Source organism: Temnothorax americanus, unplaced genomic scaffold (genome assembly GCF_048541705.1).
Source record: "Temnothorax americanus isolate GAGA-0224 unplaced genomic scaffold, ASM4854170v1 Scaffold44, whole genome shotgun sequence".
NCBI classification, from domain to species: Eukaryota; Metazoa; Arthropoda; class Insecta; order Hymenoptera; family Formicidae; genus Temnothorax; species Temnothorax americanus.
In genome coordinates, this window is record NW_027509591.1 from 734,601 (window position 1) to 752,663 (window position 18,063).

General features: G+C 35.5%; 2 protein-coding genes and 1 pseudogene across 4 annotated transcripts; 1 reads left to right on the plus strand and 2 right to left on the minus strand.

Annotated features, from left to right (window-relative positions):
* Positions 1 to 733: 733 nt before the first annotated feature.
* LOC143903206 (uncharacterized) lies at positions 734 to 1,934 on the minus strand. 2 transcript variants are annotated; one of them, XR_013258645.1, is made up of 3 exons: positions 1,585 to 1,934; positions 1,250 to 1,484; positions 734 to 1,170 (listed from the first exon to the last, which is right to left on the minus strand). XR_013258645.1 is itself a non-coding variant. In XM_077416662.1 (2 exons), exons 1-2 carry the CDS (start codon positions 1,853 to 1,855, stop codon positions 1,387 to 1,389), a joined length of 369 nt encoding a protein of 122 aa, XP_077272788.1. In that variant the 5' UTR covers positions 1,856 to 1,934; the 3' UTR covers positions 734 to 1,386. The 2 variants fall into 2 exon arrangements, 1 of the variants encoding a protein (XP_077272788.1); XM_077416662.1 differs by having other exon boundaries at positions 734 to 1,484.
* A 4,535-nt stretch (positions 1,935 to 6,469) lies between these two features.
* Positions 6,470 to 7,265, plus strand: LOC143903248 (uncharacterized). The gene is made up of 2 exons (XM_077416701.1): positions 6,470 to 6,987; positions 7,110 to 7,265. The coding sequence occupies exons 1-2, from the start codon at positions 6,774 to 6,776 to the stop codon at positions 7,238 to 7,240; spliced, it is 345 nt and encodes a 114-aa protein (XP_077272827.1). The 5' UTR covers positions 6,470 to 6,773; the 3' UTR covers positions 7,241 to 7,265.
* A 784-nt stretch (positions 7,266 to 8,049) lies between these two features.
* LOC143903214 (uncharacterized) lies at positions 8,050 to 18,056 on the minus strand (annotated as a pseudogene). The gene is made up of 9 exons (XR_013258648.1): positions 16,724 to 18,056; positions 16,103 to 16,261; positions 15,910 to 15,989; positions 14,211 to 14,232; positions 9,948 to 10,082; positions 9,492 to 9,594; positions 8,952 to 9,399; positions 8,512 to 8,743; positions 8,050 to 8,435 (listed from the first exon to the last, which is right to left on the minus strand). The product of XR_013258648.1 is annotated as an uncharacterized LOC143903214 (transcript).
* Positions 18,057 to 18,063: the final 7 nt, after the last annotated feature.

Below are 18,063 nucleotides of genomic sequence, written 5' to 3' on the forward strand. Positions count from 1 at the left end.
CGAGATCTTCATCATGCTTTAGTAAAAAAGTATATCTAAATCGATTCAGAATTGTCTGAAACGCGTTTTTAACTACACTTTTGTGAGGCAAATATTACTACTGCCTCACAAAAAAATTTATAAAAAATTCCCAAAAATTCTGCGCAACTTTCAACTAGCCTTAAAATTCTTCTAATACTCCCTAGAATATTCCCTATAAATTTCAAAAAAATAAAAATGGGGTTTTTAAGATATTCAAATTTTTGTGTGTTTTTTTACTTTATTAGTTTAAAATCATTATTATAAAAATTTGAGATAATTTTTTTTTAACTATGATCTAAATAGCGTATTTTATGTTCAATGAATTTTTTTCTTAGACGTTGTCTAATAGGCGAAAAAATTCATTGAAAATTTTGCAGTCCTCATTTTGCGCAGGCTCTATTTCGGAAACGCTACATTTATTATTGAAACGATTTAACAGGGGTCTAATACTCGTAAAGACCTGTTAAAAAACGAGCGGCCATCAAAAATAAAAAGGTCGAAGTTCGACCCCTTGCGAATTGGCGTGGAATGCCCCATATGTATGTATGTATATATATTAATATATCTCGTTTTTATTAAAAAAAAACTGTGCAGCTATAGGTGTCTATATATATATTAGTATATATATACTAGCTTTTCGGCCCGCGCTTCGCGCGGGCCTCAAAGCTATTCCCCCGCCAATCAGCTTTTTGGCCCGCGCTTTGCGCGGGCCTCAAAGCTAATCCCCCCGCTGACTCACTATATTATTAGCTCTGATACAATTTTTTATTTGTTTAATTTATAAAACTTCTTTGTATACGATATTTTTTGTATAAGATTCTGGATTTTCTTCAATGAGATGTCCTTGATTGCTTGTTTCATCAATCTTAATTTTGACATTTTCCTTTTTGGTTGCTCTAGAAAATGCCACATAGAGTTGACCATGAGCAAATACAGGATGTGGCAGATAAATCCCAACTTTTTGTAAAGTTTGTCCTTGAGATTTATTTATTGTCATAGCAAATGATACTCGAATAGGAAACTGTCTCCGTTTAAGCTTGAATGGAACTTCCGAGTCATTTGTAATGAAATCGATTTTTGGGATGAAGACAATCTGGCCTCGAGCAGGACCAGTTAGAACCTCCGCATAAATAAGATTATGTTTCAAATCTGTAACAATAAATCTTGTGCCATTGCAAAGTCCTTTCTTAGTATTTAAATTTCTTAATAAGATAATTGTAACACTGACTTTTATTTTAAGTCGATGAACTGGCATTCCAGAAGGTGTCATAGAATTTAAAAACTCAGTCGGATAATTCAATTGCTCTTGTGGATCATCACTTACAATAGAGTCAATTGATAGATATTCCTTTTCTTCTCCTTCCATTAAACGAAGGATTTCGTCATTAATTTTGAAAGTATCTTCATTTTTAGGACAAAGAATCGCTCGATCTGGATTTTCTCTAATCTGTTCCATGGTGATTCTATCACCAAAAATCTCAGTAATAATAGATTCTTTTGATATAAAATCCTGGGGGATTTCAATTGTATCAAGATGTAATCCATCTGTACTTGACAATTTACCATCTCCTAATTGCATTAGCCAATTTGCAAATTCCTTTTCATCCGCAGTTCTCATATTTTGCTGTAATTTAACCTGAGTTACATTTCTCCATATAGGATTGTATTTGACAGTTGACTCAATTATGGCTGCTTTATGTGCATGAGGTACTACTGGGAGATTTTGTCTGAAATCTCCTGCAAATAAAATAACTTTTCCTCCAAATGGTCTAGGATTCTTCATTAGATCCTTGAAGAGTTTATCAACTGCTGTTAAGGCATGCCCAACCGTCATGCTCACCTCATCCCATATAATGAGTTTAGCAGAGATCAGTTCTCGTGCAGCTTGAGAGTTTCCTCTTATATTAGATTTAGCTCCAGCATCAATTGGTATTGAAAGTTTGAACAGGGAATGATAAGTTTTTCCTCCTTTTAGAAGTGTGGCTGCAATGCCAGTTGAAGCACATGGAATAACCATTTCGTTTTTTCCTCGAATAACACTCAGAAATGTGTTAAATAGATAGGTTTTTCCACTTCCTGCAAACCCGTCAATATAAAATAACCGCTGAGGTTCATTCTCATTGTCAATCGCTCGCATAACTATATCGTACACGTATCTTTGTTCAACATTTAATGTTGATAATAAATAGTCACCACGTCTTCTTTCTTCATCTACATTATATTCTGTGACGTAAATATTCACTGGAATTGGATTTGGCAATTGGAAGTTCTCACAGCTACTTCCATTATTTTTCAGAATTTCTTGTATATGGTTTAAAGCCATATTTTCAGGATTGACAACATTGTTGTGTACAAAGTCTTCAATCATGTGATCTTTATATTTATTCCAAAGAGTTAGTACATCTGTTGGAGTTCCATAGATGCAAATGTAGGCAAATAGCTCTCGAAGTTGTACGGGCATTTTGGAATCTGTTGCTTCTTCCAGCGTTTTTTCCCAAAGATCATCAGCTTCTACCAAATTTTTTGCAATTGCTGCATCCTTAAACGTTTTATAAAGAACTCCATTTACAGTTCTCAAATCTTCAAAACATTTAGCTCCAACTACATGAAGTAGAAGAAGACGGAGATAAAATCTCTCAATATCTTTTATACTTACTGTATAAAGTCTTGAAATTATTTTATCACCACCCTTTTTGCGTGGCTTCCACTTAGTTTCTTTTTTATCATAGATATAATGATAAGGAATATCTGTGTAAAGAAAATGCACCGCATTTTCATCAGATTGATTTAATTTAAACCATGCAGTCAACGTGGTATCTCGAGTTAGCTCTCTTTGAGCAGCTTGTTCTTCATTTCCCGCTCGGAAATAAACCATTTGGCGATTAGGCAAATGAACTGCCAGTCTTATTACTGTGTGAGACTTCATGAACAGATCATATCCGTTCAGTCTCCACATTGCTTCTGGAGCACTAACATATCTTGCATCCAGGTATGAATTAACTTCATCTATTTTAATTAACCTTGTGCCATCTTGTGCTTGTACTTCAATTGCAGCACAATCAAATCCTTTATGAATATATTTATATAAGTATTTTACGCTCTTCACTGATGAACATATTTCCAAATTGATATGTCGATCATATTTCATAATTAAATATGGTGAATATGGTACTACCCATCATTTTTTCTTAAAATTCCTTCGTTGATACATAGGATATCCATTTACATTAGCATTAGTTTCTTCACGAAACTCTTTTGGAAAACCTTTTGAACATTTTCCATCATCCCCAGTGCAAGGATATCTCTGAGAATGATCTCCACAAGGACCATGAATCATGTGCCTCAAAACTTTTACATTAAGTTCTGGATATCTTTCTTTGTCAGGAATTTCAGCCCATACCATCATGTCAATGACTTCTTGAAGTCTGGGCTTATCTTCATCACTCAACATTGCAAGTAAATGCAAATGTGGAAGTCCTCTTTTTTGAAATTCAATCACACCTGCATAAGCTACAATATTTCCAAAAATATTATTTTGGGTTAAATCTTTTAAAACTTCTTTGACATCCAAATTAAATGTTTTAGCGACCAAATCAGGTCGAAATTCAATTAAACATCCATCAAGATTATCTTTAATTTCGGGGCATTGAGGATTGCAAGTCATCGTAAGAAAAATATCAGGTTTACCAAACTTTCTAACCAGAGACATGGCATCTTGATATCTTTCTTGCATATTTCTTGGACTGCCCATAAATGAAGATGGTAATATTACAGGTATACCAGCTTTAATTCCTTCATTTTGTGCTCGATTATCTAGGTGATCCATTAATCCCGAATAAAGTTCTGCTCTTAATTGAGGTTGATTTAATTTAATATAATTAAGCCTATTTGCTTCAGTTTTCATATAAGCATCAAGTATAAACTGACATCTTAATTTTCCTGCCTTTTTAAATTGACTAAATTCAACTCTTGGTGCCAACAGGTGAGCATAATAATCCATTTGAGTTACTTTAAATCCTGGATATTTAAGATTATATGATTTAAGTTGTGAATGCCATCCATCGTTACCATATGGATATAACAACGGATAACACATTGGATCACATCTTTTGTCTAGAATTGATATTTGTTGAACATCGTTCGAATTTTTGTTATAAATTCGAATATCTCTCTCAAATGGAGGCTCACCATCAACATTTTGAAAAACCACAGCTATTTCATTAGCTCGTGGAGCATTGTATCTTCTTTGATCGTGTTGAGGATCATTTCGAAAGGACAACATTAAATTTATGGCTTTATTGCCTCTCGGATTAAGATCTTGTTCAACTTGACGCATCATCTTAAAAGTTTTTGCAAATTCATTGCTTTGGATCATAAAGCAGGACAAATCTTTCATTAAGACTGGATCACACTTTTGATTAGCTTTATTATTCATTCTATGATTAATAGCTTCTTCTGTATCTAAAAAATAAAGCTGCGCAAAACGCGGAGCTTGCCCATCCGCTGGGCGCATTGCCGTTGTGGTCAAATGATGATATTGCCCATGAATCTTCAAGCAATAAGGAGCATTGTTCACAACATCCAATGGATTTCTATTGCCCGGGGCACCCATGGAAGCCATAGCTAAAGCGCTATTATATGAACGAATATTATCAAGAAAATTTTTTGATACAGAATCATTTCCCATATATAATTTTTTAAGAAAATTAGGACAATTTATTGGTTTTAATTTAAGCTTTCCCTTTTGGCAACAATATGTAAATTTTCCATCTTTAGATTTTTCACATGCAAAGTTTAACGATTTGCAAAATTGACATTCTACATTCATTTGGCCAAGTGTATGAACTGGCACATTTATTTCATGTTCTTTTGAAATTAGCGCAATGTGATGATTTAATTGTCTAGCTTGGTGCCTTCCCTGAGCATGTCTCTGGGCATCAGCTTTGAGTCGTTTATTCATTGCGTCATCATTTTCATTGACCCTCTGCTGAGCATGTCTCTGAGCATCAGCTTCGAGTCGTTGAGTCCTTGCGTCATCATTTTCATTGACCCTTTGCTGAGCATGTCTCTGAGCATCAGCTTCGAGTCGTTGAGTCCTTGCGTCATTATTTTCATTGACCCTTTGCTGAGCATGTCTCTGAGCATCAGCTTCGAGTCGTTGAGTCTTTGCGTCATTATTTTCATTGACCCTCTGCTGAGCATGTCTCTGAGCATCAGCTTTGAGTCGTTGAGTCCTTGCGTCATTATTTTCATTGACCCTTTGCTGAGTATGTCTCTGAGCATCAGCTTCGAGTCGTTTAGTGTTTGCGTCATTATTTTTATTGACCCTTTGCTGAGTATGTCTCTGAGCATCAGCTTCGAGTCGTTTAGTCTTTGCGTCATTATTTTCATTCGCCCTATGCTGAGAAATTCTTTGAGCATTAGCTTCGAGTCGTTGAGACCTTTCCTCCGAACTTTCATTTTTGCGCATTTGTCGTAAGAGTTTATTTTCGCGACTCACTTTAGTCAAATTTCCGTATTTTCTTTTTTGAGGCATAATTATTTACGTCGTACCGTAGGTATTTATACGAAATGTTATATAACAATACGTAAATAAATAACAATATACGTAAATAAATACAATTATTTTTCAAATCTATATTAGTTTTCAAATATATTCTGAGCGCAAACTACTTATTTGCATTAATATATCAATTTTCTTAATAGATCTTTTCTTTCTCTTGCTTTTTCTGTTTTATTGTTTCTTTATATAGGCGCACAGCAGCTCTGTATCGGCGGATAGTAGTCGTTTTTTTACAGGCGCACAGCAACCTTTTTTATACAGGCGCACAGCAGCTCTGTATCTGCGGATAACAGCCGGTTTTTACAGGCGCACAGCTGCTCTGTCTCGGCGCACAGTAGCCGTTTTTTAAAAGCGCACAGCAGTTTTTTTTGTACAGGCGCACAGCAGCTCTGTGTCGGCTCGGCGGATAACATCCGTTTTTTACAGGCGCACAGCAGCTCTGTCTCGGCGCACAGTAGCCGTTTTTTAAAAGCGCACAGCAGCCTTTTTTGTACAGGCGCACAGCAGCTCTGTGTCGGCCCACAGCACCCTATTTTATACAGGCACACAGCTGCTCTGTATCGTCGCACAGCAGCCGTTTTTTAAAAGCGCACAGCAGCTTTTTTATATAATGTATTTTTTATCTATATATATTAAAAGAAAAATGTAATAAAAATGTAATTATTAATGTAAAAATATCTATTACAAATATTTAAACACATTTATTACATTTAATAAATATTTAAATACATTTATTCCATCACCATGGTAACTTTTTATCCACAATATTCATATTATACGCGTACCACATCTCCAATTGTTTTTGAAGCTGTCCTGCATATTTCTTCTATATAATAATATAGTATATAATATTATATACGATGTAGTTTAAAATGCCTACAGAGATCGAAAGAAACAGCGAAAATGCATGCACTTCACAGGAGCATAATGTAAGTAAATTTGAATTTTATAGAAAGAGAAAGAGAGAGAGAAAAATGACAGAATGAAAGATAGAGAATGATATTAAAAGAGAGAAAAAGAGAAAGTGTGTGTGTGTGTGTGTGAGAGAGAGAGAGAAAGAGAGAGAGAGAGAGAGAGAGAGAGAGAGAGAGAGAGAGAGAGAGAGAATGAAGTTAAGAGAGATAGAGAGAAAGAGAAATTGCCGTTATTAAATATCTATATAGATTTATATATCTTTTTTTAGAATGACATGGAGGATATTAATGCCAAAAATCGGCATTTAAAGAGGAAGTTGCAGGAGTTGCAGCGGCAACTGGCCGCTGCTTTGGCCAAGCAACCACCACTGCAGGCTGTGGTGGCTGCTGACAATTTACAACCTGCAGTGGTGGCTGCTGACAATCCACAGCCTGCAGTGGTGGCTACTGAGATTCCTCCAGTGTCACTGGAGGATGAGATATTGCATCGTAAGTATATAGAATAATAAATAATATAGAATAATAAATAATACTAAATAAATAAAATAATAAAATAATATAGAATAATAATAAATAATACTAAATAAAAATAAAAATTATATTTTTTACAGCAATAAATAAACCTCGACGATGGGCCAGAGGAGGAAGAGGCCGAGGACGTGGAAGCGGGCGTGGCCGTGGACGCGGGCGTGGCCGTGAACGCGAACGTCGCCGCGAAAATACAATTATTATTAACATGTAATAATTTATGTTTTATTATGTTATATGTTATTTATTTATTATTAATGTTAAATAACATAATAAAACATAAATTATTACATGTTACATTAATTTACATAAATTATTACATATTATTACATGTTAACATAATAAAACATAAATTATTACATGTTTATTATAAATTATTACATGTTAAAACATAATAAAACATAAATTATTACATGTTTATTATAAATTATTACATGTTAAAACATAAATTATTACAATTTTGTGTTAAATAAATTATATTCATCCCATTTGATTTTAAATTAATAAATTTGATTCTCTTTCTCTCTCTCTCTCTCTCTTGCTCTCTCTTTCTCTAAAAAAAATTAAAGAAATTACAAAAAACTATACACTTTATGGCACTCCCCGGGAAATTCTACCCCTATTTCATGTACTCGTAGTAAAAATTCGGTCCCTCTCTCTCTCTCTCTTTCTTGCTCTCTCTTTCTCTAAAAAAATTAAAAAAATTAGTTTCTAAAAGGTTGTTAACAAAAAACTATACACTTTATGGCACTCCCCGGGAAATTCTACCCCTGTTTCATATATAATTCTTTTAAATTTAGTCAATTATTTCCCGAAAAATTAGAAGAATTAGAAAAATCGGTTTCCAGAAAATCGGTAGCAAAAAAATGGCCACGACATTTTCATCCCCGGGAAATTCTACCCCTGTTTCATATACTTTTGGTAAAAATTCGGTCCACTAACGAATGAGTAGTTCGCGTACATACAGACAGACAGACAGACAGACAGACAGACGGACGGTACTTATATATATATATATATATATATATATATATATATATATTTCTATAGAAATAAAGCAAAACACTGTGACATTAATTGTTAGTTGTACTTTTAATCGCATGGTCAAATACAAATAATAATACAACAATCTGACTATTTGTATTGTAATTGTATTGATCTCAATTATTAAAAAACAATCGTGGAAAATATAATCGTTATTCTACTTAATTCTATTTACGACGCTTAATCCTGCATTGTTTAGGTTCTTCGCCTTTACGTTGGTTCCTTATTTAATCTTACTTAATTGGTTTCTCCTTTATTATTTAGTCCTCTATTTTGAGGAACTGCATTATTGCACTTCTGCTGCACTGCTTTGCGGAACATCTTGTCGAAATCTTTTTTTGTTGGAAATTTCTTCTTAACGTATGCTAAAAAGCACGTATATTTATCAGTTTTCAAACTAACTATATAAAATCAATACTGTTGCACAAATTATAGTCATACCTTTCATAACTTCAATTTTCACCGTGTCGAGTTTCTTTTTAGCGGCTATACCTTTTTCGCAATGAAAATTTGCCACAGTTCCTGTAAGCAAAGAGGTAGCTAACTCTTCTTTTGAAAATAGCAAAGACATCATCTCGCATATCAACTTAGAGACAAATGTGTGATTGCACAAGGAAAGGCGAATGGCATTCACTATACAAGGTTCTGGCCCTCTAAGGTCGACTGTCTGTTCCTGTGTTAAATATTTTGTATAAAATATGATAACATTTTTAGATAATTATTAAATGTAACGATATTCATATTCATAAAATTGCATTAGGTGAGAATTGAAAACCAAACCAACATCTATAACTATAATAATACACTTGAAGATCAAAACTCCAAAAATATTAATTTCTATTTTAAATAGCATTGTAATTAAAATATATAATAATTTTAACTTTTGGCTTGTGTATTGCGATTGATTGATGATCATTCGAAGACTTTGCTGTATCTGCTGCATGGTTCGATTCATGTACATGTTCCAATTCACGTGTGTTGACTACTTTTATCGCGACGTCTGGAGTATCAGGGAAGTCTTCCAGCAATGATTCTGGGTTGGAATTTTGTGGTACTAAATTATGTCCAAATGTCAGAAGTGTCGGCTCATGTGATGCTGGTTCACAAAACTGTAACCGATCTTGAAGACAATTTCAACTTATCGCTTGGTAGATCTAACTCCTTATTTTGCATTATCGATGCTGGCGATGCATCGGTTGCAGACGATTCCAATTTATTGTTTGGTAGATTCAATTTGCTGATGCAGAACGGATCAGAGTCTAATGTCATTGCTGGAGGAGTGTAACCTCGTTCACGTTCAATAATGCAGTTATTTATTGCTTGTATTTTCTACAAAACAAATGAGCATATAATTAGCACATTGTTTCATACTATTTACAAATATTCAATGTAATGCCAATGTAAATCAAAATTATATATACCTCTTCCAGCTTATCTATTTGATCATTGAGAGACTCGATTTTCTATGATGCAAATTGCAAATTAACCCGAGTTCTTTTACCATTTTTTCCATCTTTGGCAAATTTAAAAAATTAATAACGGTAACCAAGGATATTCCAAAAAACGTTCAAGAAAAAGCATATAAAGATATATTTGTGAAGGAATTTGTGATTAACATTTCGTATTCGCTATTTATAACTCTACCTACCCATTTATATGGTGAGTTGCAAGTATTATAAAATAAAATAAATCGACAATAATATTTAAAAAAATTATTCAGATAAAAATTGAAATCCATTTGATCTGATAGTGTATAATTTGAGCTATACAAGAAGTAATAAAAACAGTGAGATACTCCGAACCTATTTTAACCATTAGTAAAAATTACTCAACCGGCTAAGAACTGTTACAGAGAGAAAAATATTCAACAAGAATACCTTCGTTGACAGATCGTAACGTGCGTAGTCTTTTGTTGTCTCTTTGCAATTTATTGTTTTCTTCATTTAATTCAATGATTGTTAGTTGTGACTTTAATTGAACGGGAGATTTTTCGTTATCTGTATTACATCCACAGATTTATTCTATAATAGTATAAATTTATATCTCAAAGTTTTGTCACGTTTCAAATAAAAAGAATTATACCTTAAAAAAATCTAAGTAACAAGTGGTAGACGAAATCTTTGTATCTTAAAAAATCTCGAAAAAACCTAAACAGTGGTATCTTCACCTAAAAAAAAAACAAAGTAGTAGTATTATACCTCGAAAAAACCTAAGTAACAAGTGGTGGACGTAAGCTTTGTATCTCCAAAAATCTCATCACAAAATTACGTTACCTTATCAAAAAATGAGTCGCGCTTCAAGTGATCTATTATTACAATTACAAAAAAGAAATGATATCTCTTTTTAAATTACAGCGCCAATTACAGAGAACATACACTGAGAAAAAAAATTTGTCAATCCCAAGAAATATTTAGTCCGATACGTTCAACTAAACATTTTAGTTAGTTAACTAAACATTAGTTGAATTAATTAATTCTTGATTAAAGAAACGAAATAAATTGTTGAAACAACTAATATTTAGTTAACTAACTAAAATGTTTAGTTGAACGTATCGAACTAAATATTTCTTGGGATTAACAATTTTTTTTCTCAGTATATTTTTCGAGATACAAAGATTACGTCTGCCACTTGTTACTTAGGTTTTTTCGAGGTATAATATTACTACTGCTTTTCTTCGATTAGAATAAAAAATTGAATCATGAAGAATTACACAGAGGTAACAGTACAAAATACAAATATTTTATTAAAATATTTAAACCCAACAAGGGAATACAAGGTATTTAAATACAAAGTTTATATATGTATTTTAAAAGATTTAATCGCATCGCAAAGAATTACAGAGGTAACAGTACAAAAAATAAAAATATTTTATTAAAATACATAAATTTTTCTTGTCAAAAAACTTGGCGCTGCTAGACCTTAAAATTAGGTCAGCTTGGTGTGTGTGTGTGTGTGTGTGTGTGTGTGTGTGTGTGTGTGTGTGTGTGTGGGTGTGGGTGTGGGTGTGGGTGTGGGTGTGGGTGTGGGTGTGGGTGTGTGTGTGGGTGTGGGTGTGGGTGTGGGTGTGGGTGTGGGTGTGGGTGTGGGTGTGGGTGTGGGTGTGGGTGTGGGTGTGGGTGTGGGTGTGTGTGTGGGTGTGGGTGTGGGTGTGGGTGTGGGTGTGTGTGTGTGTGTGTGTGTGTGTGTGGGTGTGGGTGTGGGTGTGGGTGTGGGTGTGGGTGTGGGTGTGTGTGTGGGTTGGGGTGTGGGTGTGGGTGTGGGTGTGGGTGTGGGTGTGGGTGTGGGTGTGGGTGTGGGTGTGTGTGTGTGTGTGTGTGTGTGTGTGTGTGTGTGTGTGTGTGTGTGTGTGTGTGTGTGTGTGTGTGTGTGACGGTGAATAATGCGGCTTATTATTAAGTATAGGATAAGTTAGGATAAGTTTAGATTTTTAAAGCGATTAGAATTAAAAGTATAGAATAAGTATAGAATAAGTAATATTTACATTTGTAAAAGGTCTCTCTCTCTCTCTCTCTCTCTCTCTCTCTCTCTCTCTCTCTAGCAGCGCCAAGTTTTTTGACAAGAAAAATTTATGTATTTTAATAAAATATTTTTATTTTTTGTACTGTTACCTCTGTAATTCTTTGCGATGCGATTAAATCTTTTAAAATACATATATAAACTTTGTATTTAAATACCTTGTATTCCCTTGTTGGGTTTAAATAATTTAATAAAATATTTGTATTTTGTACTGTTACCTCTGTGTAATTCTTCATGATTCAATTTTTTATTCTAATTGAAGAAAAGCAGTAGTAATATTATACCTTGAAAAAACCTAAGTAACAAGTGGCAGACGTAATCTTTGTATCTCGAAAAATATACTGAGAAAAAAAATTGTTAATCCCAAGAAATATTTAGTTCGATACGTTCAACTAAACATTTTAGTTAGTTAACTAAATATTAGTTGTTTCAACAATTTATTTCGTTTCTTTAATCAAGAATTAATTAATTCAACTAATGTTTAGTTAACTAACTAAAATGTTTAGTTGAACGTATCGGACTAAATATTTCTTGGGATTGACAAATTTTTTTTCTCAGTGTATGTTCTCTGTAATTGGCGCTGTAATTTAAAAAGAGATATCATTTCTTTTTTGTAATTGTAATAATAGATCACTTGAAGCGCGACTCATTTTTTGATAAGGTAACGTAATTTTGTGATGCGATTTTTGGAGATACAAAGCTTACGTCCACCACTTGTTACTTAGGTTTTTTCGAGGTATAATACTACTACTTTGTTTTTTTTTAGGTGAAGATACCACTGTTTAGGTTTTTTCGAGATTTTTCAAGATACAAAGATTTCGTCTACCACTTGTTACTTAGATTTTTTTAAGGTATAATACTACCACTGTTTTTTTTTTTCGAGGTAACAACATATACACTACTATGCGTGTACTTGGCGCCTTTCTTTACCTTTTTTTTAAAAAAGGTAATTTTGTACAGATATCACGCCTTTTTGTAGTATTACGCATTGTATAAACAGTATGTACAAGGTGTTATTTCGAGGTATAATACTACCACTTTGTTTTTTTCGAGGTAACAACATAATACATATGTACTACTATGCGTGTACTTGGCGCATTTTTTTACCTTTTTTTCGAAAAAGGTAATTTTGTACAGATATCACGCCTTTTTGTAGTGTTACGCATCTTAATCTTAACAAAAAAAAATTACACCTTATAAAGAAATGTGTCTGAAGTTGTAAATATATATATATACACATTGCCGGACATTGCTTTTATGTATAATATGCATGTATATTACGTTGCTTGTATAAATTATTTCTTACCAACTTTTTCCAAAAATTATTTTTACGTCAGACATAATTTTAATTCATCCAATTTTTATTATGTCTAAACATAATTTTTGTCCAATTTTTATTATGTCTAGACATAATTTTAATTCAGCGATTTTTATTATGTCATGACATAATTTTAATTCTGCCGCTAAGGAAATTTTAAGTCGATTTTTATGAATCAAGCTTGAATTCAATGTTTAGGTGTCCCAGGTTGCCGATGACGAGGTCCACATAGCGCGCTCTATAGTTTTCGGTGTCCAGGTGTATTAATACCTTGAATTTGATGGCCACGTGTTCCAAGTTGCCGATGACGAGGTCCACATAGTGCGCTTCGTAGTTTTCGGTGTCTACATGTATTAATACCTCGAATTCGATATCTATGTGTCCTACATTGGGTGCGTTCAGCCGATACTTTGCTAGCCTAGCAATCGTGAGCAGTCGCTCGTTTTCGCTCGTTTCCTCTTTTTTGACTTACTGGATTAAAAAGAGAAGAAACGAGCACAAACGAGCAACTGCTCACGATTGCTAGGCTAGCGGAGTATCGGCTGAACGCACCCATTCAGATTTAAAGTTATTAATACACCTAGACACCAAAAACTATGAAACGCATTATGTGGACCTCGTCATCAGCAACCTGGGACACCTAGACATCAATTTCAAGGTATTAATACACGTAGACACCAAAAACTACGGAACGCAATATGTGGACCTTGTCATCGGCAACCTGGGACACCTAAACATTGAATTCAACATATTATTACACCTGGACACCGAAAACTACGAAGCGCACTATGTGGACCTCGTCATCGGCAACCTGGGACACGTAGACATCAAATTCAACGTACGATTACACCTGGACACCGGAAACTATGAAGCGCACTATCTGGATCTCGTCATCGGCAACCTGGGATACGTGGACATCGAATTCAAAATATTAATACACGTAGACACCGAAAACTACGGAGCGCACTATGTGGATCTTGTCATCGGCAACCTGGGACACCTAGACATCGAATTCAACGTACAATTACACCTGGACACCGAAAACTATGAAGCGCACTATCTGGATCTCGTCATCGGCAACCTGGGACACGTGAACATCAAATTCGAGGTATTATTACACCTAGACACCGAAAAATACGGAGCGCGATATCTGGACCTCGTCATCGGCAACCTGGGACACGTGGACACCGAAAACTACGGAGCGCACTATGTGGACCTTGTCATCGGCAACCTGGGGATACCTAGACATCGAATTCAACGTACGATTACACCTGGACACCGAAAACTATGAAGCGCATTATCTGGATCCCGTCATCGGCAACCTGGGACTCGTGGACATCGAATTCAAGATATTAATACACGTAGACACCAAAAACTACGGAGCGCACTATGTGGACCTCGTCATCGGCAACCTGGGACACGTAGACATCGAATTCAACGTATTATTACACCTGGACACCGAAATCTATGAAGCGCATTATCTGGATCCCGTCATCGGCAACCTGAGACACGTGGACATCGAATTCAAGATATTAATACACGTAGACACCAAAAACTATGGAGCGCACTGTGTGGACCTCGTCATCGGCAACCTGAGACACGTAGACATCGCATTCAACGTATTATTACACCTGGACACCGAAAACTACGAAGCGCACTGTGTGGACCTCGTCATCGGCAACCTGGGACACGTGGACATCGAATTCAAGGTATTAATACACGTAGACACCGAAAACTACGGAGCGCACTATGTGGACCTCGTCATCGGCAACCTGGGACACGTAGACATCGCATTCAACATATTATTACACCTGGACACCGAAAACTACGAAGCGCACTGTGTGGACCTCGTCATCGGCAACCTGGGACACGTGGACATCGAATTCAACGTATTATTACACCTGGACACCGAAAACTATGAAGCGCACTGTGTGGACCTCGTCATCGGCAACCTGGGACACGTGGACATCGAATTCAAGGTATTAATACACGTAGACACCGAAAACTACGGAGCGCACTATGTGGACCTCGTCATCGGCAACCTGGGACACGTAGACATCGCATTCAACATATTATTACACCTGGACACCGAAAACTACGAAGCGCACTGTGTGGACCTCGTCATCGGCAACCTGGGACACGTGGACATCGAATTCAACGTATTATTACACCTGGACACCGAAATCTATGAAGCGCATTATCTGGATCCCGTCATCGGCAACCTGGGACACGTGGACATCGAATTCAAGATATTATCACACGTAGACACCAAAAACTACGGAGCGCACTATGTGGACCTCGTCATCGGCAACCTGGGACACGTAGACATCGAATTCAACGTATTATTACACCTGGACACCGAAAACTATAAAGCGCACTATCTGGAGACCTTGTCATCGGCAACCTGGGATACATAGACATCAAATTCAAGCTTGATTCATAAGAATCGACTTAAAAATTCCCTAGCGGCACTTTCTGCCAAGCATAGAGAACCTACTTTTCCGTTGACTCAATATTTATTATATATATACCTAATTTTTACTTAAATAGAAATCTTCCTCCTGACCGATAAGTTTATCGACCTAATTTTGAAATACGCGCGCGATATCGAAACTGGCGATACCTGCGCCGCCAGCGTCGAAAAAGTGAAAGTGACGTTTCTCTGATGACGTCATAATAGATCGCAGCGTTAGGAGACGTATCTTAAAAATAAATTTTCACATTTGGACTTTGCGTCGCAATATCTCCGCTCGTAGGGCACGTAGCGGAATATTATGAGAGAAACCCCCCCCTAATTGGACCCCAAGCTATCGATCAAGCCTACTTAGAACTTGATCCGTTCACTCGTTATCGAGATCTCAACATCTCGGGTACTCGCAACTCGTCGCGTCGCGTAAAAGAGTCACGGTCGGTCTCGCTCCGCGTGTACTTGGCGCGAGACACTACCGTGTCTCTTGATCTAAAGAACATTAAATAGAAATAATATATAGATTTAAGAAAATTACCTGTGACGAGTATTTCTGCTTGTTATGTTTGTACTGTTTTAAAAGTTCTTTCTCCTTTTTCACGTTTAAAGTACATTTCTATAAATAAAAAAACATTACTCATTCAATAGCAAATTTATTTTTAGCATGCGATATTTTAAATTATGATTCATATTTAGTTATGTAAAATATATGTCATTATAAATTTTTTGTTTCGACTTTGTTAGCGCACTTTGTTTTGTTCCTTTTACTTCCGATTCGTCGCTGTCACTCTCTGTTTGCCTTTTTGTAAACTGTTTTCTGTTATGTTTATCAAATTCAGTGACACCATACTTTTCCAAATTGTCTCTGATTTCGCGCATCTTGATCTATCCTAAAATTTTAATAAAGCATTTTGTCATTTAAAATTTTATATAAACTTATATTTATATTTACTTAAATTAAAAATGATTGCCAATTGTTTGACAATTAAGACTCCTCTTTGGAGATAAAACTTTAAAAATGCTGCATAAAGATTTAGTTCAATGGTATGGAAAATTGTACTGTAAACACCGACCATAATGTATTAAGTTAGGAATTTTTTATAGACATTATTCGATAAAACAAAAAAAAAATGCATGTTAGAATTATAATTATAGCCATTTTGCTATGGGATATCTTAGTAGTTAATTCTAATAACAATGAAGTATTTTAAAGTTTTCATCACTTCGTATTTTTTTTGTAAACTGCAGTATAAATGCAATTACACAAAACTCAATTCAACTATCTGCTTGCACATTAAGAAACCGATATTGCCGCATCAATTAGTTCTTTATTATTCAATATTGTTGCTTACCTCCATATGCCCGTAATTTTGTTACAACCTTTTCTCACTGACAATTGGCCAATTTTTTTTTCATTGTTGCTGTTGGTGGGCCTACATCACAGTTTTTTGGCCATCGAACTTTCACTATCGTCCCACGTTCAATTATATTATCTAATTCAGTAATTTTAAATTTATCTTCCAGCCATTTCAAATATCCAATAAATGTACTACTATCTTCTTTATTTGGAAACTCGCACACCATATATCTTTCGTGATCCATTGTCTGTAAAAGAAAAATACAGGAGCGTTTTAATACTAGCTGCGAGTATACTGACAGCATTATCATGTCTATATTGAACTGCATACGTTTGACAGACACAACATACTCGCAGCCAATTCGTAGCAAATACTGAAATGCAGTTGCAATGTATATACAGAAATACAATAACACATTAAAATACTTGAAATAACTGTTTTGATTAAACGCAATTTAGTTTAATTTACTTTGGAATGTCTATGATGGTTGCATTTATTAAATCATAGTTTCTATCTTCAATGTGAGGAAGAAACTGAAAAGGTCACGCACGATTGTACTTTTGACTATCCACAGACGTTCAGAAAATAACCCGTTCTACACATTTATATCGTACGTCCTAAACGTATTAAATTACATCAAGGATTTATTACTTACCTAATGCAAACTCGATGTAAGCTGAAAAACACACAAATGTTCGTCGATGTACTATAGATCCTACGGAAAACAAATGTGCTGTTCAAATAAAATCGCCAGTGGCAGCGATACCAGAATGAAGCCGTGCTAGCTGCCTTGCTCGTACGAATTGCGATACCGAGTCCGAGCGAGCACACGAACGTTTTACGGGTTTTACCCCCTCCACTACGTACACAAAGCGCGGGAGTTTGTCCGTGTGACACGCGCTCAGCGTGCCCGAACACAGCCGAACGCGAGTCGTCACACGGACACTACGGACAGACGAGAACGTTTCTGTGTGCGTAGTGGAGGGAAAAAAACGCTGGTGTGCTTGGGCGGGATCGCTACAGCTCGTCGGTATGACAGGAATCATAACCTGATTTCTGTTAACTTTAACGCTTCGCAGGGCAGAGCGACACTTTTTTCTGCCAGATTCTTTCGTTTTACGCAAAAACGCGTCGAATAAGCCTAAGTTCAACGAAATCGGTGAGGAGGCCACTATTCTTCAGATTTATCAAAATGAATGTGGATAACGAAAATACATTGACTAGAAGAGGGTGTTATAAACAATATTTACAAGACGGTGATTTTTTATCAATACCTGACAATCCGTTCCCGTAGACAACGAGAACAGATGCTATTACAACAAGTGAATCTGTAA